This window comes from Bos taurus, chromosome 11 (genome assembly GCF_002263795.3).
Source record: "Bos taurus isolate L1 Dominette 01449 registration number 42190680 breed Hereford chromosome 11, ARS-UCD2.0, whole genome shotgun sequence".
In the NCBI taxonomy this organism is placed as follows: Eukaryota; Metazoa; Chordata; class Mammalia; order Artiodactyla; family Bovidae; genus Bos; species Bos taurus.
In genome coordinates, this window is record NC_037338.1 from 31,278,905 (window position 1) to 31,306,870 (window position 27,966).

Below are 27,966 nucleotides of genomic sequence, written 5' to 3' on the forward strand. Positions count from 1 at the left end.
ACCCTTGGGTGTCCCTAGAGGCAGAAAGTGTCCCTATAGCCAGAAGTAGGGCCCAGACAAAGAACAACTGAAGACTTAAACTGTGGAGTGTGGACCTTCTGATTCTGTTATATATGGATTAAGGGCCATCCGAGGTTAAGGGGAAAAAAAGAAAAAAAAAAACTTCTCTCACAAATGTGAATTGGTCCTTTGGAGACATGTCTGAGAAGTGTTGATTCTTACAAAAACTGTCCTCACTAGGAAAGTAGGTTCTCAGTTCTGGGGATCCACATAGTATCCATGGACAGGAGTCAGTGAAGAACAGCTATGATCTCTATTTTTTATTTTTTGTAGTCTCAGGTTTCTAAGTTCTTTTCCTCCACTTGGGAAGAGTTAAGACTAGGTAGGTCAGGAGAGCTTGCTTTCTGTCTGATGTTCTGGACAAAAAGGATGCACGCTGCTGCTGCTGCTAAGTCGCTTCAGTCGTGTCTGACTCTGTGCGACCGCATAGATGGCAGCCCACGAGGCTCCCCCGTCCCTGGGATTCTCCAGGCAAGAACACTGGAGTGGGTTGCCAGTTCCTTCTCCGATGCATGAACGTGAAGAGTGAAAGTTAAGTCTCTCAGTTGTGTCTGACTCTTAGCGACCCCATGGACTGCAGCCCACCAGGCTCCTGCGTCCATGGGATTTTCCAGGCAAGAGTACTGGAGTGGGATGCCATTGCCTTCTCCGAAAGGATGCATATCAGTGCACAAAACTGTGAGAATGTTATTAGTACACACCAGTTTTTAAAAAGTGAGATAATTGACATCTGACATTATGTTAATTTCAGGTTCCCACTTATATGTTTTCTATAAAAATACTCAGTTCCCTGGTGGTCTGGTGGTTAGGACTTGATGCTTTCATTGCCCATGGCCCAGGTTCAGGCCCTGATTGGGGAACTGAGATCCCACAGGCCTCAGTGCAGCCAAAAAAATAAAAAGAACTGTATTACTAAACTTGCCACATGAACTCATTTTGAATACATATATTTGAATCACAATATTTAAAAATGACATGTATGTTCAGAGCAACATTTAACACAGCGCAAGCATCCAGGTAGTTCTGATTCCATTGATCACTAAGCTCCTCCCTCCATTATGCCAGCCAAGAATCCCTTTGCTGTAATATAGTAGGCCAGTGGTCCTCAGACGCTCACCATTTTCCAGAGGTTCCCTTTTACCTTTTTGTTTTAACCTTCGTGGCTTTGGAGATTCTGTTTCCTCTGCTCCTCCTTTGCCAATGCTGTGGCTAAATTCCACTCATCTTTTAAAGCCTTCCTTCTCTCACTTAACTCTTCCTTCAACTCTCATGTCAAATTGTATTATTCCTCTTCTATGCTTAGAACAATTACTTTTATTTTACACATATTTCCTGCTGCTTATTTCTTTTGCTTTCTTGTTCTCTCATGGTTCTCACACCTCATCAACTCATTCCAACACACACACACACACACACACACATTTCAAATATCATGAACAATATTAAGCGGAAGGATTAGGTATTATCTACAATTTTGTCCTACTGCTGTGTGCTCTGAATCCATGCCTTTGATTTTATATTTTCCTTCATACATCCTATTTCTCTGCTAGTCCCTTTCAAATTTTTCTGTTGGTTCTCTGTAATAAAGTTTTTGGGCTCCCCTTGTGGCTCAGCTGGTGAAGGATCCGCCTGTAATGAGGGAAACCTGGGCTTGATCCTGGGTTAGGGAGAGCCCCTGGAGAAAGGAAAGGCTACCCACTACAGTATTCTGGCCTGGAGAATTCCATGGACTCTATAGTCCATGGGGTTGCGAAGAGTCAGACACACCTGAGTGATTTTCACCATAATAAATTTACATCAAATACTGTGTTTAGCTTTATTCTAAAAGACTGATGCTGGGAGGGATTGGGGGCAAGAGGAGAAGGGGACGACAGAGGATGAGATGGCTGGATGGCCTCATTGACTCGATGGACGTGAGTCTCAGTGAACTCTGGGAGTTGGTGATGGACAGGGAGGCCTGGCGTGCTGCGATTCATGGGGTGGCAAAGAGTTGGACACGACTGAGCGACTGATCTGATCTGCCTATTTCCCTCTGTTCCCTCCCCATCTCTCTTGTTGTTGTTTTTGTTTGTTTTTCATATAGATGGGTCTCTGGATCATATAACTGCTTTGACAAGAACCAACATTCTTTCTGGAGTAGAACTTGTTTTTTGTACATACCGCATATTGAAACACACAGTATATTTTAAAGAACCACAGCAATTTGTGAAATGTAAAGAGAAAATACTTTTCTTACATGTGTAATTGCAATTACCAGTCCCCCAAATGTTATTCTGTTCATTTAACTTCCAAGGATCCCATAAGCACTTGGGTAGCCTGAGTGCCCTATTGGGGAGTGGCCATCTTGGGGAGTGGATAAACTGCTACATAGGCTACTGGCACAGATGATTAGAAGATAGTTCATTAACAATGTAGAGTACATTTACAAACTTTCCCCAAAAATCATAGAGAGTAACTCAAGCTCATTAAAAAACGTGATTGTCCTAAGCAAATGTGAAGTCATCTTATATGCCCAGTGTGTGGCTGAACAGGAGCTGCTTGGCATGGTTATGAGGGAATATCCATGTCTTCCTGATTCAGACTCCTCCTCGGTCTTTTTCTTTGGGCAACAAAAGCCTTTCTAGGCAATAACTAACTTTATTGATGCATGAGTTATACTGTCCCTCAGAACAGATGTTGCATCACAGGAGACCATCATTCAAAGAGCAATTTTAAACACTTGAATCGCACCACAAAATCATAAATTATTAACATGGCTCCATGCTGTGATTTGGAAATGTAAAGTTGGGAAGAGAGAGAAAAACACAGAACGAGAGAGAAATTGGAATGGAGAAATGCCAAAGTTATACCCCACCGCCCGGCCCTGCAAAAAAAGGAACATACCATTATGACAAAGAAAGCATTACATGAAAAGCCAAATGTTACTCCATTGGATTTTTTTTCTTTACTTACACAGTCATACTTTCAAAACTTAGCCCCATGAAAGAATTTCTTTCAACTGTGTGGATGTTTATATTATCTTGAATATCTCTGGAAGAAAGTACAGACAGATTAGATGTTTATACCAGCTCTATCCTGTGTCACCTCCCCACATGTAGTCTACTTGGCACGGTGTAGTCTTTAACTGAGGTAATGCTTGAATAGTTATTGTTCTGAAGAATGAGGAGCTCAACGTTTGGGAAATTGATGACATCTAATTTATCTCTAGTATATCAGTTCTTCTTAAAAGTGCAATTGCAGACATGCAGTCTATTACATCTCTGAAAGTTTTCTAGGCTAATTCAACTGTGTGAGGTTCTAACGTACTCCTTTATTATCCTTGCCTCCACAGTTGGTACCTGCTCAATATGACAAAGTCACTTAAGCTGACCTTTCATTTCTACCAAACCTTTCCATTCACCTTGGTCGGGCCTTCATCTTCCTCCATTTCAATCTACTTCTTGAAGCTAGTTTTCTTCCTCTGACCTCTTTTGAGTCACAGAAAAGTTTGATCATTGGTTTTCCTCTTCCTGACTAAAAGGCTGAAGAAAATCTCATTTTTCTGTTTGCACCTCATCCTCTGAAGCTTCCCTGTCGAGTCTGATCTAACATTTAAATGTAAAAGGAGTAAACTCTCTGGGACAAGTTGAGGAACTAGAGGGGATTCTCTGTTTTTCTCTCTCTCTCCCTCCCTCCTTCCTTCCCTTTGCTCACTACATCCCTTTCCTACCTCTTTCTTTTGCATCTGTCCAGATTCTTACAATTTCACTATTGAAAATAAACTTGCTATTATATGTTGCCTTTTCTGTTGGTCTTTCAAAATAGATACCTTGGGAAAAGGTAAATACATTGTCATTAACACTTCAGTCAAGTGATTTCTTTATGCCTAGGGCAGCCTGGGCATTCTGGAAGGAGGAGGGGAGGCTGGTGGAAGACAAGGGGAGTTACAGGAGGGAGGCGTGAAAAGCCCTCAACAGTGAAGGAAGGAGAGACTTCCTGATTTGCTGCAAGCTGGCTCTGTTGACAGCTGTCTGACTGAGGAGCCTGCTGACTCAGCCTGCTGACTAAGTTGAGATTAGCTGGTCTTTAGGTAAAGCTGGGATGCTTGCTGTTTACCTTCCTACCCCTGCTCACCCAAGCAACACGTTTGGAGAATGTAGACTACACAATGCTTTTTACAGGCCCAGAGGCTGTTGCGCAGAACAGCTATGAGTAAAGAGTTGGTGACCGCTCTTCAAACTTACAGTAAAACCTTTTGGAGAGACTGAATCTTGTGAACAGCTGGCAAGTGCTTAATACCTGTGTTGGATATTAACCTAGAGAGAGACAAAATAAGAGTGAGTGAAAAATGAAGCTGGCTGTTTTAACAATTGCCACCGTCTAGGCTTTCCAAATACAAAATATCCATATTAAGCTTTCAGAAAAACTACCAGAAAATCCCATAATACACGTGAATCATGCTTATATTTTCTATTTTAAGGCTCTAATCAGGGTTTAGGAAGCTGCTGATACCTTAGAGAAAAGAAACTTATACTCAGACACAAAGATGGACACAATGCACACTTTTGCTAAAGAAGAAGAAATCAACATAATCCCAAAAGTAATTTGCAACTGGACAACAGAATTTACCTAAATGATCCCCTACTTCCAACCTCTACATACTCTGAAGAATTGCCTCTTCTCCTCTCCAAATGATTCGGTCGCTATTAGGGCATGAATTCCATACCCTTTGACCTCAGAGGATGCATGTGGGCCCATCAAACTCTCTCCTGGGAAGAAGTTGGAAGTTGGTTAGAGCAGAGTCTACTGATGCCATCATGCTCATGAGATAGTCCCTACATTTCTAGAGCTGAGATTTCCAGAGCTATATTGGATCCTTCCCAAGGCTTTCATGTCTTGGCCTGGGTTCCCCTGGAAGCCAAGCCTGAGACAAAGACTGCCTTATAGATAGTATATTTGATAATGTGACTTCAGTGAGTTGGGACAGGGGAAATGAAACAGAGATGGGGGAAAGATAATCAATATGAGTTGAGTTGGCCAGCACTACTTGTGACTGGTCTTTAATGCAAAGGACTTGACGTAGGAAATTTTCAAAATGGGTATCAAAACTGTTGCTCTGAATGAGGAAGAAAGGGAAGCATTTATTCACAGACTACTATTTCCTGTTGGTTGACAGCTTCCCCATGATGTTAACTCTCCACTCTGACTTGTACACTTGTGGGTGCTCAGAGACTTCCCTCTGGGCATCTCTTACATTGGTGTAGAAGCTGCCCTGGGACTAGAAATGAGAGGAACACAAGGTCAGAGTAGGTGTTGTCCAGCTGAAATTAAGCCGGTTGAAATTTGAGTGGAACTGGCTTCCACAGAAGTGGTAAAGAAGATTTTCAATTGTCAACGAGAGTTGTCTGGCATACCATTTTTCAGCATTTCTCAGGCTCCTGTGAGATACCTAAAATCCTCCCAGTACCTCCCCACTCCCATTTCCATTTTCTCTGTGTGTCTTACCTACAGTTGGTCTTTTTGCTGGCAAGCTAAAGAACCTGCACCAGTACTCTCATCATTGTGAAAGAGCATGTGTGTCTGGGGTTTATGATTCTAGAGTAGACTTTGGTGTCCTGCTCTTTGCTTCTGTATTCAGAGAGCCCATAAATTCTGCCTACGGATTCTCTGTAATGGTTCTCAGATGTTTTGCTCCTGTTTGGTTCTCAGTGATCCACACAGAGCACATCTTCATCAGTTCTTCTTTTGATTATTTTGACAGCCCTTGAGATGGTCTCCCTTTGTTTTTCACTTGTGGAAAATGGCTGTTACCATGGTTTTATTAAGACTTCATTGTGTTATTTACTTTAAAAATTTTTTCCCACTGAAATATAAACTGTTTCGTGTGGAGACCTGAGTTAACACAAGCATATACAGCTGTCTATCAGCCAGCACACTCAAGATAAAACCCAGCGCCACCAGCCTTCAGATTACTCTGTTGCCCCTTTGTACAATAGTCACCTCTCCTTTTACTTCCTATTCCTACCAACCACTGATCAGTTTCTATTTATATAATTTTGCCTTTTCAAAAATGTCATATCAGTGCAACCATACATTATGGAATTTCTTTCATACAGTATAAGGCATTTGAGATTCTTCCGTGTTGCTGTATGTTTCGGTAGTTCACTGTTCTTTATTGCTGGTTAGTCTTCCTTTGAATGGGTATATCATTTGTTCATTCATCGGTACAAGAACTCCTAAGTTGTTTCTAGCTTTTGTGATTATAAAAAAATACTGCTTTAAACATTTGTGTATTATGTGTGTGCGTGTTTGAGTGAGAGAGACCAAGACTGACAGAGGGAGAGAAACAGAGACCATTTCTACTTTTCCTGGGTAAATGTCTATGAGTGGGATTGCTAGGTCGATGGTGAGTGTGTGTCTAACTGTATTAGAAACTGCCAAAGTGTTTCGCAAAGTGGCTGTACCATTTTGTATTCCAGCTAGCAATATATGAGAATTCTAGCAGCTCTGTATCCTTTGGTTTTTTAAAAAGATATATTCTTTGAATATAAAAATAATATATATTTATTGTGAGACTTATGGAAACATCTACAGAGGACAGTAAAAATCACCTCTAGATTCACTACCCAGAGATAGCTTCTGTTAACATTTGGAGTTTGAAATTTCTAACCCAAACAAATAGCTTTCATGATTGCTCTCCATCACCTCTGAGATGCTACTCAGAGAAATACCAACAGAAACATTGCCATAACTAAATATCTGCTAGCTTGACACACTCTTATTCTACATTTGTTATTTAATCATGTCCAGCTTTCCACTATTTTTAGATCACTTCCCATGGGTCTATGGAATATTCTTTTAATGAGACATCAAAGCAAAGACCACACTTCATATTCTTTGACAATCTACACTACTACGTGCAGATTGGGAATACAGTATGTGCTCATAAAATACTAGGCTAATTGGTTGATGTTTCTAAAACATTTCTTGCTTCTGTCACCAGAATTTATTAAAACCCTTATTCCGTTAATTTATTTGTCAGGTATCACGGCTACTTGGAGTAATTCATCTTAAACAGGGAAAGGGAGGTCTGGAGGCCAGGAATCAGGAGGATGGACATGTTAAGAACTTGACACAAGCCATTTCATCTTTCCAGATTGGAAAGGACACAGAATGTGTGAACATCAAGGTAGACATTATATCAGACACTGCTCTACCCTGCTTCACATTCTTTTGTTCCTTCTTTTACTCTAGTGGTTACCATAGCAGCCAGCTACATACAGATTTAACTTAGCAGACACTGGCCTCAGTTATACTGGGTCTCTCTCATTTTCTACCCTAGGCTCCTCTACCATCTCTGAGTGGGACACTTGTAAGAATCTGCTCAACTATTTTGAGGCAGGGGGCAGATTGGGAAGTACGAGGAAGTTACCATCTCATAGGACAACTTTTCTAGTGGTGAACTCTTTCATCCCTTGGGTGAACAATTCTGAATATACTCTAAAGGACACCTTAGATGGACTCTAGCATAATTACACCTTGATTTCCTGGTGGCAGTCAGCTGATAAGATATTTCTGAGTTAGCTTCCCTTGTTCCTTCTTTTCTTCTTCTTAGTCATCTAACCCCTCTCCTCCAGTTTGAATGTAAAAGAAACTGCTAATTTGTTGAGTCCTTGTTCAGACATAGTTTGGATCGCCTAAACTAAGAGAGCGGAGAAGGCAATGGCACCCCACTCCAGTACTTTTGCCTGGAAGATCCCATGGACGGAGGAGCCTGGTAGGCTGCAGTCCATGGGGTCGCTAAGAGTCGGACACGACTGAGCGACTTCACTTTCACTTTTCACTTTCATGCATCGGAGAAGGAAGTGGCAACCCACTCCAGTGTTCTTGCCTGGAGAATCCCAGGGATGGGATGCTGGGTTGGCTGCCGTCTATGGGGTCACACAGAGTCGGACACGACTGAAGCGACGCAGCAGCAGACTAAGAGAGATACTAGCTTGTGCCAAGTTTCACATTTTCAGGGACTCCCTGACGGTTATCATCTGTCTTTACTCCAAATTTGTCTCCAGTTGGAGCCCAGCTTTGCTTCTCTTCCTTCTTTTACAGTAAAGTTTCTAGAAAGGGTTGTCTATGAATGCTGTCTTCATTTTCTATGTTCTATTCCTCTTCAACTTGTTGAGGATGCTCCAATTTGTTTTCATGCTATATCTCTCCCCTGAATCCACTTTTTTCATGCCTCATGTCTACTAACCCATAAACAATAAATCTAATGGTCACTTTAAATTCTCATTTTTTTTTATGCCTTTCAGAATTCAGTGTTCTCTGCCAAGTCTCTCTCTTTTATTAGTTTCTGTCCAATTGAACTTTTCTATTATTCCACATCTTTGTTACTCCCTTTGAACTTTTTTTGTTGTTGATGCCCCCTCTATCTGTGGGCTTTCCTGGTGGCTCAGATGATAAACAATCAGCCTGCAATGAGGGAGACCTGGGTTCAATCCCTGGGTTCGGAAGATCCCCTGGAGAAGGTCATGGCAACCCACTCCAGTATTCTTGCCTGCAGAACCTGCCATGGACAGAGTAGCTTGGTGGGCTACAGTCCAAGAGGTTGCAAAGAGTCAGACATGACAGAGCACTAAGTACATGGCATACTGCCTCTATCTGTACTCTGAGCCTTCTGCCCCTTTTCTCTCATTTTGCTGGGAAGGTCTCATTTCCCATGGCTTCAAATAGTGTTGATATGATGACCACTCCTAGATTTATAGTTGACTTCTGACCTCTCCAGTCTGTCCCTAAAGTTTACTTCATATATCCTGTTCTGGATGTCTTATTGGCATAGTGAACTAAACTAGTTCCCTCACTATTACCTTCACAAAACTGCTGTTTCTCAGTTCTTCCTCATAAATAGCATTCCCATCTATCAGTTGTTAGGAATGTGACAGTAAACTTGGCTTCTTCACCCTCATCACCCAGAATTCAGTCCATCTCAAAGTCCTCTTAGATTCCATTTCCAAAATATTTCTTGATTCCATATAATTTCTTCCATCTCTGTCAACACCATTCTAGAACAAACCGCCATCATCTTTCAAGATTTCTGTCATAGTCTACTGCTTTCCAGACGTTTAATCCTGTCCTTTTCAAACCCATTCTCCATTCAGCACAGAGCATTCATTTTAAAAATGTAAATCAGATGGCATTAGTTCTCTGCTTTTCTTTAGTTATTTCCCATAGTAAAATTTCTACTCTTACTGCCTATCTTGCACCTTCATCTGATGTCATTTCCCCAATTCACTTCAGCACCACTGCTTTCCTTCAATTTTTCAGATACACTAAGTTCCTCCCTGTTTCTAGGCATTTGCTTATTATGCTCTATCTGGAAGGCTTACCATCCACGCCTTACCTGGCCAACCTCAACTCATCCTTCAGGGTTCAGTTACAAATGTCATTTTCTGAGAGAAGAGCTCCCTGATTGCCAAGCTAACTTAAGGTTTTTGATTTTTCCCAGTATAATCATATTCTTTTTAGCAATTTTCCCTTACTACTGCTCAGCAAAATTCTCAACTGTATATGATTTTGTGTTTATGTTCTATTCAATGTCTGTGTCTTCAACCAGATTGAACATCTTCAATATTCTTCTGATGACAGAAATCATGTTTTTTCCTGAAAACTCGATGTTGACACAGTGGATGACACATGTCATGTGCTTGTGTATGTACCAGGCCAGGCAATGTGTTATGTGTTGTTAGAGATGAACACACAAAAGGAATCACTCACTAGCTATGTTTCATACCTAATGGATTTAATATTAGGTTAAATTGTCCATTACCTAATGTATAACAACCTGGCTGTCTCTTAGTAAATGAGTAAGAATTTTATATAATTGAAGGAGAAAAAGGTTTCTTATTATCAACAAGAAGAGTGCAAGTACATTATTTAATATCAAAAATATGCACTCCCAAAGTCACTATACTTACGGGACATCTATAAATGTCTGTAGATGCACATTGAAAGCTTTGGTCTTTAAAGAAAACACACAGCAAAAACGGCCAAGATTATTCCAGTAGTTTTGAGTTTTAGACACTTAAAAAGATCTAGTGACTATCTAGTGAGATGGATTATTGATGATAACTCTATAGCTGAAACTCTTCATAACCCCAAGATAACTCAGGAAATGGAGTTTGGATGAACACTTACTTTTCAATTCATTTTTCCCCTTTGATCAATAAATTCATGTCTGATGGAGCCTGGAAGTGGGTAATCAGCTTGGAGCTCTATGTCTCAATGGGTTTGGTTTGGTCAAATGACTGTTTGCTGTGAAATTATTTTGATTCACTCAACCGCAGTTAATCCTCACAAACAGGTAAAGGCCTGAGGGTAAAATGCCAGCAAATTTAAGTTCTGCAAATGGATCTTCTAAAGCAAGGTAACTGCTCATAGTCGTCCCTTCTCAACAGCCGGCTTTACATTCTGAACTGCTGTTAACATCTTTCATGCCTGACTGTCCCCAGTATTGATTACAGTGATGAAAATGGATCCTGTGTTGCCAGGATGAACTTGGTGAGGTCCCTTCAGTTGATGGGAGCCAATTCCACTATGTCATACCATCTCACTAAATAATATATTTGCTTCCAAGAACAATTGACCCCACAGCTCTAAGGCTCATTGTCCTGAACATCGTTAGTGCTTTCATAAACCTTCAACAGTGCTGGTGTGTGTTTTTTCTTAAACTTTCAGTGTTTTGGGCTCACTTGTCTTGCTTTGGGCTAGACATCTTCCTTCCATACAATGTCCATCCTATCCAAAAGAGGATGCCAAAGACCATACCCTTGTTTTCAGGGAATGCACAAGTGAATTGAGGAGTTAAGGTTAGTATAGAGGAAATACTCAGATGGGTCTAGTGCTAAGATGTATGTTGTTGTTAGTGAGTGTCTTAAGACTCAGGGAAGGGGAGAGCAATGTGAGATGGATTACTCATGGAGGAGCTCTTGCAGGAAGGAGAGGAAATCAGATTTTACGACAGTATAGAGTTTATTGGCCTGAACTAGGGAAATGAGTGTGTATAGCTTAAACCACAAGAGGGGTTTGAGAGATGGGGCACAGAGGAGAATGGAATGGAAAGGGAAGGGAAAGAGGAGGCAGTATCTCAACAACTTTTAAAACTAGGTAGAGAAGCATGCAGAGAAGGCAATTGTGCCCCACTCCAGTACTCTTGCCTGGAAAATTCCATGGATGGAGGAGCCTGGAAGACTGCAGTCCATGGGGTCGCTGAGGGTCGGACATGACTGAGCGACTTCACTTTCACTTTTCACTTTCATGCATTGGAGAAGGAAATGGCAACCCACTCCAGTGTTCTTGCCTGGAGAATCCCAGGGATGGGGGAGCCTGGTGAGCTGCCGTCTATGGGGTCGCACAGAGTCGTACATGACTGAAGCGACTTAGCAGCAGCAGTACATAATCCACTGAACTGAAAAATGTCAGGAGAACAAGACATCACTCTTCATCACACGTGCTAGCCAAGAATGCAATTTTTTCTATTCTACCCAAAATCCACCGTGGCAGGGAATGATCAATTCTGAGACTGTGTGAAACAGTTTTCTTTTAGTTTGTGAACTGAGGCAGAAGCAGAGTTTATACCATGGCCTTAATGGCCTCTTGAAGTATTTTAAAGAAAGCTGAGCACTGAAGAATTGATGCTTTTGAACTGTGGTGTTGGAGAAGACTCTTGAGAGTCCCTTGGACTGCAGGGAGATCCAACCAGTCCATCCTAAAGGAGATCAGTCCTAAATGTTCATTGGAAGGACTGATGCTGAAGCTGAAACTCCAATACTTTGGCCACCTGATGCGAAGAGCTGACTCATTGGAAGAGACCCTGATGCTGGGAAAGATTGAGGGCAGGAGAAGAAGGGAATGACAGAGGACGAGATGGTTGAATGGCATCACTGACTCAAAGGAGATGGGTTTGGGTGGACTCCAGAAGTTGGTGATGGACAGGGAGGCCTGGCGTGCTGCAGTCCATGGGGTTGCATAGAGTCGGACATGACTGAGCGACTGAACTGACTTGAGATATTTTAGGCAAATTTGATATAAAAATGGGATGCTGTTAGTTGTGTGTCTAGGTTAGGGGTTTATTATTTTTGCCAAAACACATTTCCCAGAAGCCAAGATCAAGGGTTTGAACTTGACCTCCTTTTCTCATCTTTTGATTGGTTTATCATGATATATTTGTTTGCACCTAATTTAAGACTGTTTCTTCCTTATTGATTTTTACATTGTAAAGTGCATTTTTCTGTCTCTTAGATAAAATGTACTTCTTCCTCCTGACCACTCTGGGAGAAGTTAGTTATCCACTGATTCATAAGAAGGAGAGGAGTATACTATAGTTAATTAATAAAAGAGAAGACTCCTTACCTTTTCAGGCTCACTGATACTAAGATTTCTATTAAATGTAGGTAGTTATTGACTGAGAGTTTGTGTCTCTATATACACCATTAGAAAAGATGCTAACATGTACTTTCCAAATCATTAAATAAAGACTTGATTAAGTATAGAATCGCATACATTTGGAGTTAGGTGGGAGTGTGTGTAATCAGCTGTTGTTCAATGAAAAAGGCATTAGACTTAAGACTAGGAACCCTGGATTTAAGCGCTTTCTCTCTCACAAGCTGGATGGTGTTAAGCAGTTCATTTACCTTTTCAGAGCCTCAGTTTCTCCTTCTGTAAAATGATCTTGTATACGCCATTTACCTGAGACAGTAGGAGAGCCTGTTTTCTTGCCTCTCCAGTCTCATACTTTTAAAGTTAGAAATATTTAACTCCTATTCAGCTCAAACTGGCCTTGGTCTCCATGGAAACCAGACTCTGTAGCAATCGGTGGGAATTTAATAAGCCCCAAAGCAGGGTTCTGAAGATCTCAGCCTTATTAGCCTGGCTGCAGATTCTGTGTGTGTGTGTGTGTGTTAGGATTTATTTATCATTGATTTTTTGGCTGTGCTGGTCTTTGTTGCTGTGTGAGGGCTTTCTCTAGTTGCAGCGGGTGGGGGCTGCTCTCTAGTTGCAGCGTGCAGGCTTCTCATTGTGGTGACTTCCCTTCTTATAGAGGATGGGCTCTGGGTGCACACGATTCAGTAGTTTTGGCTCCTGGGCTCTAGAACGCTGGCTCAGCAGTTGTGGTCCATGGGCTTAGTTGCTCCATGAAGTGGAATCTTCCTGTACCCAGCACCGGCAGGTGGATTCTTAACCACTAGACCACTAGGGAAGGCCAGATTCTGTTTTTTTTTTTTTTTTTAATTTATTTATTTTTGGCTGTGCTGAGTTTCCATTGCTTTGCATGGGCTTTCTCTAGCTGCAGTGAGCAAGGGCTACTGTCTGCTTTGGTGCCCGGGTTTCTCACTGCAGTGGCTTCTCTCGTTGTGCAGCCCAGGCTCTAGGGTGTGGTTTTCAGTAGTTGTGGCACATAGGCTCGGTAGTTGCAATGTATGGGCTTAGTTGCTCCTTGGCATGTGAAATCTTTCCAGACCAGGGATTGAACCTGTGTCCCCTGCAATGCCAGGTGGATTCTTATCCACTGTACTACCAGGGAGGTCCTGGATTCTGTTTTGACCTAATATTCTGGCTTAGTAATCAGGCTCTGGTCCTATTCTCAGATGGGAAGTGTAGCATAGCATCAAACTAGTAGCTCTGATGCTAGAGGTGCACATGTGCTAAGTAACTTCAGTTGTGTCCAACTCCTTGTGACCCCCATGGACTGTAACCCCTCAGCTCCTCTGTCCATTGGATTCTTCAGGCAAGAATACTGGAGACTGGAGTGGGTTGCCATGCCCTCCTGCAGGTAATCATCCCAACTCAGAGATCAAACCTGCTAGAGGATCTGGATTTAAGTACTGACTGTACTGCTTTTTAAGATGTATGGCCTTAAGGAGTTAGTTGAAGCCTACAGGACTCAAATCTTTTATCTTTCACCCAGGGAAATAAGATTATTCAAAATGAAGCCTTAGCACTGTGTCCAGACACTGTTATTGATCATGTATGCTATGCATGGTAAGTTGCTTCAGTCACGTCTGACTCTTTGTGACATCATGGACTGTAGCACTCCAAGCTCCTCTGTCCTTGGGGATTCTCCAGGCAAGAATACTGGAGTGGGTTGCCATGTCCCCCTCCAGGGGATCTTCCTGACCTAGGGATTGAACCCGCGTCTCTTATGTCTTCTGCATTAGAAGGTGGATTCTTTATCACTAGCACCACCTGGGAAGTCCATTGATGATGGTCCAGACTTATATTCCTTTGCCCTCACTGAGAACTTGTCTGATTTCCTGGTTTCCCTAGAACCTGAGCCATGACTTGCTTTCCTCTAGTTCTCTTGGGCACTGAGATGCTGTTTCTGTGTCTGGGTCTCTGTTCTGCTTGTGGGACCTCTATGATGCCTGGGCAGGGTTGTCTGTTAACTTTTGCCTAAGGCTCCGTGTGCCCTGTCGCAACCACTGGAAGCCACAGCGGAACTTCCCAGATTCCTCCTGCCCCTTTTCTCTAGTTTCCTCCTGCTTCTTTTGACAAACCTGCCTGGATTAACCTTCTTGCCTATCTGATTCTGTTCAGTCTTTGGGTCTTGGTTGTTGGTCATCTCAATGGAAATTACTGCAAAGCCTTGAAAAAATTGAAGATGACTTACCAATTAAAAAAAAAATACAAGTGATCCAAATTTGTTGTCTTCTTCTGTGATGACAAATGACTATAAGAAATAATGCTACAGAGTGGATATTTTAAAATTCAACACATTTATCTCTTTAAGGGAAAGGTGATGTGTTAATGAGGAGGAATACAATGGCATTTCAAAGGAAAGAATTTGGGGGGAAAATGGAAATTTATTGCTGAAAGTGATGCATGGTTTCATTTATAAAAACTCAGTGCATATTTTAAAAACAAGGATATGCAACTTTCTGACGCTAAAGCTTTTCACTGGGTTTTGAACCCTTTGATTAGAAACATAAAAATGCAACATCTTTCAGGTAGTTTGTAAGAATGTCTGATTGACATTAGGGAAGAAGATTGACTAGCTGAATTTCATAAAAATGTTTGCATGAAAGAAATGGATTGAACGTGAAGCCTGGATGACTCAGGGAGTGTAGCCATAGGCTTGTCTTCCATTGGAGCTACTTGTTTCAGTGAAGTTTTGTTCTCATCTTTGACAGCCATTAAAATCTAGTACTGATATGACCCATGAATTGCTTTTCCGAATGTTAAACTAAGGATTAAAAAATAATAAAGTGCGGGGGGAACACGATGGTGGAGGAGTAGGTAGACTTGGAGTACATCTCTCCCCACGGATACATCAGGAATATACCTTCAGACACAGAAGTGTGTGCAGAGTACCAGCTGAGAGTGGACAGGAGTACCTGACCAGCGGAAAATAATATATAGAACCATGCAAAACTCAGTAGGACGAAGGAACTAGGGGGAAAAATAGGAATGTTAGTAAGACTGGACTTGCCCTCACCTGGTGGAGGAACTGAAGCAGGGGTCTGATCCCCACCATAGGGGCAATATCTGAGTCAGAGGAGAAACATTTAAGGCTGAGAGTGAAACAGCTGATCTGTGGCAGCCTAAATGGAATGAGAATCAGACAGTCCTTGCCAGAGCCATACATGCCCCAGACAGGAATGCTGGTCCCCTGGAAAGTGCAGCGACTGGGAGCTGGAGTTCAGGGATTGTAGAGCAATCATAGGGTGATGGGTGTTGGTGATTGAGGAGAGAGGAATCAAGGGGATGTGAGGGAGGAGATCGTGGTGGGAAATGCCTGTGGAGGAAAGCCAGGCAGCCATGGAAGCAAGGTGATACTGCTGAGTCACATGTAGGGGGTGGAGCCATCACCATAGCCTCTCTCTCCTCACATGCCAGCATCGCAGCTGAACGTTAGAGAGGCTGGCCCATCAAACACCTGACACCCTGAACTACAGAGGAGGACCCCACCCAGGGTGCTCCTTTAAGTGCCTGATGTGCCAATCTACAGAGTAGGACCCCAGCCGAGGGGAGCTCTATGTGCCTGACACACTGAACAACAGAAAAGTCCTCCAGGCAAGGAAGTCCTCTAAGTGCCGCAACAGGCGGAGAGGCCTTCTGATCACCAGCTACAAGATTGAAAAAAGATTCTGATAGGAGCATAACTCCTGCAGCGGAGGCCCTCCGTATCCCTGCACACTAGGCACCGCCAGGGTCCCTGGAAGCCAGCCAGCTGCACCACCTTCACACTCAGCTCTCACTGGGGCAGAGCTGCCTCAGGCCAAAAAAAGAAAAAGTCTTGTGTCTATGTGCACAGGGTTGCTTCAGTTATGTCTGACTCTTTGTGAGCCTGTAGACTGTGGCCTGCCAGGCTTCTCTGTCAGGGAGAGGGGATCTCCAGCAAGAATACCGGAGCGTATTGGCCAATACTGGTTGCCCTTCCCTTCTAGAGCACTGTATTTCCTGCTGCCCTAGCCGCCAACTCCTCTGAGTACCTGGTGCTGCCAGAACCCCTGCGACCCAAACAGCTGCAGCACCTCCACACCTGGCCCTCACAGGGGCAAACCCAGGTCCTTCAGGGCAGCCTCAGGAGCAAACCCCAGTGGACAACCCTCATGTAGAGGTGGAAATAAAACCACAATCAAAACCCAGGGGCAGTGTGGCTAAGGAAGAAGACCCAAAACCTTCCCACCAGCTGTACAAGCTGAAGATAAATCCACACAATTGACTAGGCAGTCTCTGTGTCTATGGAATATATACAAGGTTGTTGAGAGCTCCCACAAAAGAAAATGCTCTAGTTATGATAGCTGTGGACATTAGAGGCAAGAACACACAGGTGTAGGGCCAGATTAGAATCTGAGCTGCCCCCACAGCGGGTCCAGAGATCAGTACAGTTGTGGAGGGCATCCTAGGGAGGTGAGGTGGACTGTGTGACTCCCAGTGAGGGAAAGGACTGACAGCAGTGACTCAAGAAAAAAATTAGTATTCTTTTGTTTTCACTTGTTCTGCAGATTCTTTTGGAGTTTTTTTTTTTTTCCTCCCGGCACCTCCTCCCCCACCCCCTGTTCTGTTGTAATTGTCGATTTTATTGGTACTATGAAATCCAATTAAGCTTTTGAGCTTTTTTTCCCCTTTTTCCTCAGTCACATTTTTTATTGTTGTTATAAACCTCTGCCTCTATGTTGGGATTTTGCAGTGCTGAGGAGTTTTTCTTTTTTTTTTAAATTTTTAATTTGTTTAATCTATTATTATTTTCTTTACATTTATTCCTTTCTTTGCTTTTCCTACTGTTCTTTCCCCCTTGCAGTTAATCTTTAATATATATAAATATTCTTTATCTACCTCTATGTAACTTTGCATATCTATTCTGTCTTTCCTTTCCTCTCAAAATGTTTGTTAGTTTTATTTTCATTGTATTATTCCCCAATTGGCACCTTTCCTTAGTTTTGTTTTCCAGTTTGTGCTTTAGTTAGTTTTGTTCTGGTAGATATAATTTTTGATTTCCTTTGTTCACTGGATCAATCTCTTGTACTTTATTTTTGTTGGACTGTTTTGATTTTGCTTATGGGTGTATTTGTATATGTGTATATTCAGTCACAGCTTTTTTTGTCGTTATAAACCTCTGCCTCTATGCTGGGCTTTTGCAATTCTGTGGAGTTTTCCTTTTTTTTTTTCTTTTTTATTTCTTCCTTTTTTTTCCTTTCCTCTTCTTAATAATTTTAATTTTTAAAAACCTATTATATTTTTCTACATTTATTCCTTTTTTTGCCTTTCCTACTGTTCTTTTCTCCTTGCAGTTAATCTTTAATATATATATATAAATCTTCTTCATCTACTTCTATTTAACTTTGCATATCTAGTCTTTCTTTTCTTTCTTTCCTTTCCTCTCAACTTATTAATTAGTTTTGTTTTCATTGCTTTATTCCCCAGTTGGTATCTTGTTTTAGTTTTGTTTGCCAGTTTGTGTTTTAGTTAGTTTTGTTCTTAACTAGTAAATATAATTTTTGATTTCCTATGTTCACCAGGTCAATCTACTGTACTTAATTTTTGTTAGACTGTTTTAACTTTGCCCATGGGTATATATGTGTATATTCCATTTTTTAAATTATTATTTGCCTGATTCTGTAACTGCCATTAGTCTGGGGTTCATCTTTGGTTTCTCAATTTTTGGATATTTGTTTTAATCTCACTTAATGCCATAAGAGACCACTTGTGGAATCTTTGTTCCAGACCAGAGATCAAACCCTGAGCCTTTGGAGTGGATGCACTGACTCCAAGACCATAGACTGCCAGAGAACTAACCCTAGGGAGTATCAAATAGTGAGAACTCACACAAAGGAAACCACTTGAATATAAGACCCAGCATCACCCAACCACCAGAGGCACCTTGTGCAGGATGCCTCATCTAAACAACAAACAAAACAAAAATACAAAGCCAGTCGTCAGCAGACAGGATTACCACCTCACTCAGACTTCCCTGGTGGCTCAGACGGTGAAGCATCTGCCTAAAATGCAGGAGATCCGGGTTTGATTCCTGGGTTGGGAAGATCCCCTGGAGAAGGAAATGGCAACCCACTCCAGTACTCTTGCCTGGAAAATCCCATGGACAGAGTCCACAGGGTTGTAAAGAGTCAGACATGACTGAGTGATGACTTCACTCTTCACTTTCAGCCTTGCCCATCAGAGGAAAAACAAACAAAAACTCAGCACAAATCTCACCCTAAACAAAGCCCACACAAACCACTTGACCAACCTTATGAGGGCAGAAACCAAAAGTAAGAATGAATTCAACTTTCTTCAAGGAAAAAATTCAACTTCCCTTGAAGCCTGGGAAAAGGAGACCTCAAACATAATAAGTTAAAAAAAAAAAAAAAAGGCAGAGAAATACTACACAAATGAAGGCACAAACTAGAAACACAGAAGTGCAAATAAATGAAAAGGAAATAGGCAAACTATCTGAAAAAGAATTCAGAATAATGATAGTAAAGATGATCAAAAACCTTGAAAACAAAATGGAGAAAATGAAAGAATAATTAACAAAGACCTAGAAGAATTAAAGAATAAACATACAGAGACAAACAACACAATTACTGAAATTAAAAATACTCTAGAGGGAATCAATAGCAGAACATTTGAAGCAGAAGGATGAATCAGTGAGCTAGAAGATAAAATGGTGGAAATAACTTCTGAAGAGCACAATAAAGTAAAAAGAATGAAAAGAACTGAGGATAGTCTCAGAGACCTCTGGGACAATATCAAACACACCAATATTAGAATTATAGGGTCCCAGAATAAGAAGAGAAAAAGAAAGAGTATGAAAAAAATTTTGAAGAGATTATAATTGAAAATTTCCCCAACATGGAAAAGGAAATAGTCAATCAAATTCAAGAGGCACAAAGAGTTCCATAAAGGATAAATTCAACAAGAAACATGCCAAGACACATAATAATCAAACTAGTAAAGACTAAACACAAAGAATATTAAAAGCAGCAAGGGGGAAGCAACAAGTAATATACAAACCACATATGCTTAATAGCTGATCTTTCAGCAGAAACTCTACAGTTCAGAAGGGAATGGCAGGATATATTTAAAGTACTGAAAGGGAAAAATCTACAACCAAGATTACTGTACCTGGCAAGGATCTCATTCAAAAGTGATGGAGAAATAAAAAGCTTTTCAGACAAGCAAAAGTTAAGATAATTCAGTACCACCAAACCAGTTTCACAACAAATGTTAAAGGGACTTATATAGTCAAGAAATACAAAAGAAGAAAAAAATATCTACAAAATCAACCCCAAACCACTAAGAAAAATGTCAATAGGAACAGATATATCAATAATTACTTTAAATGTAAATGGATTAAATGGTCCAACCAAAAGACACAGACTGGCTGAATGGATACAAAAACAAGAACCATATATGTGCTGTCTACAAGAACCCCCACTTCAGACCTAAAGACACATATAGACTGAAAGCGAGAGGATGGAAAAATATATTCCATGCAAGTGAGAAGCAAAAGAAAGCTGGAGTAGCAATCCTTATATCAGACAAAATAGAACTTAAAGAATATTACAAGAGATAAGGAAGGACACTGCATAATGATCAAGGGATCAATCCAAGAGGAAGACATAACAATTGTAAATATCTATGCACCCAACATAGCACCTCAATACATAAGACAAACACTAACAGACAGAAAAGAAGAAATTGACAGTAACACAATAATAGTAGGAGACTTTAACACCCCACTCACACCAATGGACAGGTCATCAAAACAGAAAAGTAATAAACACAAATCTTAAATGATATATTAGATGAGATGGATCTCATTGATATTTTCAGGACATTCCATCCAAATGCAGAAGAATACACCTTCTTCTCAAGTGCACATGAAACATTCTCCAGGATAGACCACATCTTGGGTCACAAATCAAACCTCAGTACATTTAAGAGAATTGAAGTCATATCAAGCATCTTTGACCACAATGCTATGAGACTAGATATCAATTACAAGAAAAAAACTGTAAGAAACACGAACACATGGAGATTAAACAACACGTTTCTAAATAACCAACAGGTTACTGAAGAAATCAAAAGGGAAATAAAAAAATTTCTAGGAACAAATGACAGTGAAAACATGACAACTCAAAACCTATTGGATGCAGCAAAAGTAGTTCTAAGAGGAAAGTTTATAGCAATACAGTCCTACCTCAAGAAACAAGAAAAACATCAAATAGACAACCTGACTTTACACCTAAAACAACTGGAAAAAGAAGAACAAAAGAACCCCCCAAGATTAGTAGAAGGAAAGAAATTATAAAGATCCAAGCAGAAATAATGAAAAAGCAATGGAAGAAACAATAGTAAAGATTAATAAAAATAAAAGCTGGTTCTTTGAGAAGATAAACAAAATTGACAAAACTTGAGCCAGACTCATCAGGAAAAAAAGAGAGAAGAATCAAATCAACAAATAAGAAATGAAAAAGGAGAGGTTACAACAGACAATGCAGAAATACAAAGGATTATAAGACAGTATTATGAACAACTATATGGCTATAAAATAGATAACCTGGAAGAAATGGACAGATTCTTAGAAAAATTCAGTTCCAAGACTGAACCAGGAAGAAATAGAAATTATGAACAACCCAATCACCAGCACTGAAATCAAAGTTGTCATCAAAAAATTGCCCCCAAAACAAAAGCCCAGGACCAGATGGCTTCACAGGAGAATTCTATCAAACATTTAGAGAAGAGCTAATGCCTATCCTTCTAAAACTCTCAAATAATTTCAGAGGAAGGAACACTTCCATACTCATTCTACGAGGCCACCATCACCGTGATACCAAAACCAGACAAAGACAACACAAAAAAAGAAAACCACAGGCCAATATCATTGATGAACATAGATAAAAAAATCCTCAACAAAGTTTAGCAAACAGAATTCAATAACACATCAAAAAGCTCATATACCATGATCAAGTTTGGTTTATTCCAGGGATGCAAGGATTTTTTAATATAGGCAAATCAATCAGTGTGATAGACCATATTAACAAACTGAAAGATAAAAACCATATGATAATCTCAATAGATGCAGAAAAAGCTTTTGACAAAATTAAGCACCCATTTATGATTAAAACTTCAAAAAATGGGCATAGAAGGAACCTACCTCAACATAGTAAAGGCCATATATGATAAGCCTACGACAAACATTATTCTCAGTGGTGAAAACCTCAAAGCATTCCACTTAATATCAGGAATAAAACAAGGGTGTCTACTTTCACCATTGTTTTTCAACATAGTTCTGGAAGTCCTAGCTATAGCATTCAGAGAAGAAAAAGAAAGAAAAGGAATCAAATTGGAAAAGAAGTAAAGCTCTCACTGTTTGCAGATGACATGATATTGTACACAGAAAACCCTAAAGATAATATCAGAAAATTACTAGAGCTAATCAGTGAATTTAGCAAAGTTGCAGGGTACAAAATCAATACACAGAAATCACTTGCATTTCCACATACTAACAATGAAAAATCAGAAAGAGAAGTTAAGAAATCAATCATTTCTTCACCATTCTTCACCTTCACCATTGCAACAAACAGAATTAAATATCTAGGAATACACTTATTTAAGGATACAAAAGAACTGTACATGGAAAATTAAAAGACACTAATGAAAGAAATAAAAGATGACATAAACAAATGTAGAGATATTCCATGTTCCTGGGGAGGAGGAGTCAATATTGTGAAAGTGACTATACTACCAAATGCAACCTACAGATTCAATGTGATCCCTATCAAATTACCAATGGCATATTTCACAGAACTAGAACAAAATTTTTCACAATTCATATGGAAACACAAAAGACCCCGAATAGCCAAAGCAGTCTTGAGAAAGAAAAATGGAGCTGGAGAAATCAAGCTCCTTGACTTCAGGTTATACTACAAATCTACAGTCATCAAGACAGTATGGTACTGGCACAGAAACTGAAATATAGACCAACAGAACAAGGATAAAAAGCTCAGAAATAAACCCATGCACCTATGGTTACCTTATTTTTGACAAAGGAGGCAAGAATATATAATGGAGCAAAGACAGCCTCTTCAATAAATGGTCCTGGGGAAACTGGACAGCTACATGTAAAAGAATGAAATTAGAATACTTCCTAACACCATACACGAAGATAAACTCAAAATGGATTAAAGACCTAAATGTAAGACCAGAAACTATAAAACTCTTAGAGGAAAACGTAGGCAGAACACTTGACATAAATCAAGGCAAGATCCTCTATGACCCACCTCCTAGAGTAATGGAAATAAAAACCAAAGTAAACAAGGACCTGATTAAACTTAAATGCACAGCAAAGGAAGCTACAAGCAAGATGAAGACAACCTTCAGAATGGGAGAAAATAATAGCAAATGAAACAACTGACAAAGGGTTAATTTCCAAAATATACAAGCAGCTCATACAACTCAATGCCAGAAAAACAAACAACCCAATAAAAAAGTGGGAAAAAGACCTAAACAGACATTTCTCTAAAGAAGGCATACAGATGGCTAACAAACCATGAAAAGATGCTCAACATCGCTCATTATTAGAGAAATGCAAATCAAAACTACAATGAGATATCACCTCACACTGATCAGAATGGCCCTCATCAAAAAGCCTACAAACAATAAATGCTGGAGAGGGTGTGGAGAAAAGGGAATGCTCTTGTGCTGATGGTGGGAATGTGAATTGATACAGCCACTATGGAAGATGGTATGGAGATTCCTTAAAAAACTAGGAATAAAAGCACCATATGACCCAGCAGTCCCACTCCTAGGCATATACCCTGAGGTAACCAGGGTTGAAAAATACACATGTATCCCATTGTTTATTGCAACCCTATTTACAGTAGCTAGAACATAGAAGCAACCTAGATGTCCATCAACAGATGAATGGATAAAGAAGTTGTTATACATATGCACAATGGAATATTACTCAGCCATAAAAAGTAATGCATTTGAGTCAGTTCTAATGAGGTGGATGAACCTAGAACCTATTTTACAGAGTGAAGTAAGTCAGAAAGATAAATATCATATTTTAACATATATACATGGAATCTAGAAAAATGGTACTGAGGAATTTATTTACAGGGCAGCAATGGAGAAACAGACATAGAGAATAGACTTATGGACATGGGGAGAGGGGAGAAGGCGAGATGTATGGAAAGAGTAACATGGAAACTTACATTACCATATGTAAAATACATACCAATTGGAATTTGCTGTATGTGTTAGGAAACTCAAACAGGGGTTCGGTGTCAAACTAGAGGGGTGGGATGGGGAGGAAGATGGGAGCTAGGTTCAAAAAGGAGGGGATATATGTATACCTGTGACTGATTCATGTTGAGGTTTGACAGAAAATAGCAAAATTCTGTAATGCAATTACCCTTCAATAAAATTAACTAAAAAATAATGAAGTGCGTCCTATGATACTGCTTCCTCTAAAATATTGTTATTATATTTAGTGAGATCAAAATAGGCTTTTTTAAAATTTTTATTTTATTTTTAAACTTTACAATATTGTATTAGTTTTGCCAAATATCAAAATGAATCCGCCACAGGTATACCCGCATTCCCCATCCTGAACCCTCCTCCCTCCTCCCTCCCCTCCCCTCCCTCTGGGTTGTCCCAGTGCACCAGCCCCAAGCATCCAATACCGTGCATCGAACCTGGACTGGCGACTCGTTTCATACATGATATTATACATGTTTCAATGCTATTCTCCCAAATCTCCCCACCCTCTCCCTCTCCCACAGAGTCCATAAGACTGATCTATACATTGGTGTCTCTTTTGCTGTCTTGTACACAGGGTTATTGTTACCATCTTTCTAAATTCCATATATATGCATTAGTATACTGTATTGGTGTTTTTCTTTCTGGCTTACTTCACTCTGTATAATAGGTTCCAGTTTCATCCATCTCATTAGAACTGATTCAAATGTATTCTTTTTTAATGGCTGAGTAATAATCCATTGTGTATATGTACCACAGCTTTCTTATCCATTCATCTGCTGATGGGCATCTAGGTTGCTTCCATGTTCTGGCTATTATAAACAGTGCTGCGATGAACATTGGGGTACACGTGTCTCTTTCCCTTCTGGTTTCCTCAGTGTGTATGCCCAGCAGTGGGATTGCTGGATCATAAGGCAGTTCTATTTCCAGTTTTTTAAGGAATCTCCACACTGTTCTCCATAGTGGCTGTACTAGTTTGCATTCCCACCAACAGTGTAAGAGAGTTCCCTTTTCTCCACACCCTCTCCAGCATTTATTGCTTGTAGACTTTTGGATCGCAGCCATTCTGACTGGCATGAAATGGTACCTCATAGTGGTTTTGATTTGCATTTCTCTGATAATGAGTGATGTTGAGCATCTTTTCATGTGTTTGTTAGCCATCTGTATGTCTTCTTTGGAGAAATGTCTATTTAGTTCTTTGGCCCATTTTTTGATTGGGTCATTTATTTTTCTGGAGTTGAGCTGTAGGAGTTGCTTGTATATTTTTGAGATTAGTTGTTTGTCAGTTGCTTCATTTGCTATTATTTTCTCCCATTCTGAAGGCTGCCTTTTCACCTTGCTAATAGTTTCCTTAGTTGTGCAGAAGCTTTTAGGTTTAATTAGGTCCCATTTGTTTATTTTTGCTTTTATTTCCAATATTCTGGGAGGTGGGTCATAGGCTTATTGTACCATGTAAAATGGTATATATTAAGGCAGGGTGTATATGTAAAAGCACATTTTTTATTCATCTTTATTTCATACTTTAAAATATCATTTGTGTGTATATTTTGTAATATAACCATACATTAATACTATAATTGTATATAGATCTATAAGTAAACTTATTTGGGGACATAGGGTTTTTTGGTTTTTATTTTTTGCTGGTGGGGTGAGGAATTCAAGACCATATTGTCCACTACATAAGATATTTTGCTTGGGAAGAGAAGATTGTGTTTCTGAAGAGCTGCCAGGTGGAAATAATAATAAATTTGTGATGTGCTGCTTAGGAAGGTAGATATAGGACTAATAATAATAATGGTCAACATTTATTGAACACTTCCTATGTACTAGGTACCACACCAAGCACTTAACATTGATTATTTTATTTATTCCTCTCCTCTACCTTATGAGACAGGTAACATTACCATCCTCATATCAGAGTGGAGGAGGCAGAGATGAGAGGTTCAGGCACTTTCACAAAGCCACACATAAGAGAGGGCAGAGCTGGAGGTCGAACCCACATCTTTCTGACTCTAATGTTTGTGCTCCTACCATGATCAGGCTGATTCTCATCCATTCTCATAAGGACTGATTCTCATTCATTATGACAGTTGCCCAATAGAAGGATTAATTGTACTGGGAAGCACCTGGTTCCCTACCTCTGGAAATGTCTGTGTGCCTGGGATTCTTCATGAGGGGTGTGATATTGTTATTTATTATAAGAAATGTGTATTTGGTCTCTGTTCCCCTTCCTGGCACAGAATTTCTGCGTGGGGAGTGTGGTGTGCTTGGAGAGGGCACGGAAGCTCAGAATCCTTTCCCCATACCTCACTCTCTGCATATCTTCCTTTTGGCTGTTCCTACATTGTATCCTTAATATAATAAGCTAGTTACCGAGTAAGCAAAATGTTTCCCTGAGTTCAGTGAGCTGCTCTAGCAAAGTAACCAAACTCAAGGAAGGGTTATTAGAACCTCCATTCTATAGCTGGTTGGTCAGGAGCACAGGTGACAACCTGGATTTGCAATTGGTGTTTTATGGGGGCAGTTGTATAGGACCAAACCATAGATCATTGGGATCTGATGCTGTGTCCAGGCAGACACTGTCAAAATTGAGTTGAATTGTAGAGCACCCAACTGATGTCTGAGAATTGCTTGGATGTGTGAGGAGAAACTCCGCACTTTGGAACTGGGTATAGAGCTGGAAAGGGGAGCTGAACTCTGCGGCCCCTAAGATGCTTTTCAACTTGGAAACTTTGAGGATTTCTCCAAAAATGCTATTTTTAAACGTTGTAAGTGCTTTGCTTACAATTGAAAGGCTACAATCACCAAATAAGTCTAGGAAATGCTGGCTTAATAAGGCTAAGCATTTCTTTCCTACAGGGATCTCAGAGCCTTAACCACAATATTATTCATTATAAATGCCCAAGAGCAGGAAGTAGAGTGCTGGCTTTCCCCAAACACATTGACCTTGGATTCCTCCTTTATTGTAGAGTATCTCCTAAGTTTGGTGTTGCCTAGTTCAACCACTGAAGCCCTGCTAGAAGCTAGAGTATCGACACTGATTCTCTGAAAATGCTGTCACCCTGTAGGATGTGGTTGACAAACTCTCTCCGAGCGTTCTATTAGTCAGCCTCCTCTACTCCTCTGCTGCTGCTAAGTTGCTTCAGTCGTGTCCGACTCTGTGTGACCCCATAGACGGCAGCCCCCCAGGCTCCCCCGTCCCTGGGATTCTCCAGGCAAGAACACAGGAGTGGGTTGCCATTTCCTTCTCCAATGCAGGAAAGTGAAAAGTGAAAGTGAAGTCGCTCTGTCGTGTCCGACTCTTCACGACCCCATGGACTGCGGCCCACCAGGCTCCTCCGTCCATGGGGTTTTCCAGGCAAGAGTACTGGAGTGGGGTGCCATCGCCTTCTCTGCCTCTACTCCTCTACCATGATATAAATCACAACGTTTACGGAGTCACATTGCTGAAAGGGCACACTGTGTCCAGTGAACTTTGATGGAGTTTCTACTTGCGTCTTCAGGCATTTCCAGATGGGCCCCTTCAGAGTACCACCTAAAGAGTGAAGGCGAGAGACTGAATAACTCCCCTGCAGCTTCACAGAGCCCATCAGTCACAGGATAAGATTCCTACTCCCCCTAGCCCAGCAATTAACCTCTCTACACACCATGTCTGGGTAGGAAGAAATCATGTTCTCATGACAAAAATGAATCAAAGGAAGACTAAACTGAAGATAAATATTTGACAACATAGGCTGAATTAGAAATAAAAAGTTTGTGATGGGCTACAGAGCAGCTGTCAATGTGATGTTATTTGTCCTTTCAATTTGGAGCACATATGATGCCTTCATGGCTAGAGCAGGTCTCAGCATAACAAGACGTCAGAGGTGGACTTTTCCTGAGATGCTGAGGTGTGAGATATGCTATATGCCAAGTTTCTAGAAGCTAGTTAACACAGCTCTTAACCTCTCATGCACAGTGGGCATGAGAATGGTGCAGGAGCCTTGGGAGAAGGGTTCCTCCAGACAGCCATGAATCTGCCCTTCCCAGCCCCTCACCATGTGGCAGGGTGGGAGCTGTTTGTTGTGTCACTTAGGTTGAGAGGAGGACTTTCAGAAGACCACGTGGCAACTTTCATCACTGTCTCCTCCTGCTTGGGGAACAGAGTGACCGGTGTCTGACTTG

At 40.7% G+C, this 27,966-nt stretch overlaps 1 protein-coding gene and 1 long non-coding RNA gene across 8 annotated transcripts in view; one reads left to right on the forward strand and one right to left on the reverse strand.

Moving 5' to 3' along the window:
- Nucleotides 1-27,966, forward strand: part of LOC132346571 (uncharacterized) — a 282,144-nt gene that overhangs the window by 239,423 nt on the left and 14,755 nt on the right. The gene's annotated exons all lie outside the window — the stretch shown is intronic.
- Nucleotides 1-27,966, reverse strand: part of FSHR (follicle stimulating hormone receptor) — a 194,886-nt gene that overhangs the window by 23,256 nt on the left and 143,664 nt on the right. For 6 of the 7 annotated variants that reach the window (XM_059890999.1, XM_059890998.1, XM_024998262.2 and 3 more), the window contains 2 exon segments: nucleotides 4,284-4,355; nucleotides 3,013-3,090 (listed from right to left, as the gene is read on the reverse strand). The exons of the other annotated variant lie outside the window; for it this stretch is intronic. In XM_059890999.1, the coding sequence (XP_059746982.1) occupies nucleotides 3,013-3,090; nucleotides 4,284-4,355 (150 nt within the window). 7 annotated transcript variants of the gene reach the window in all.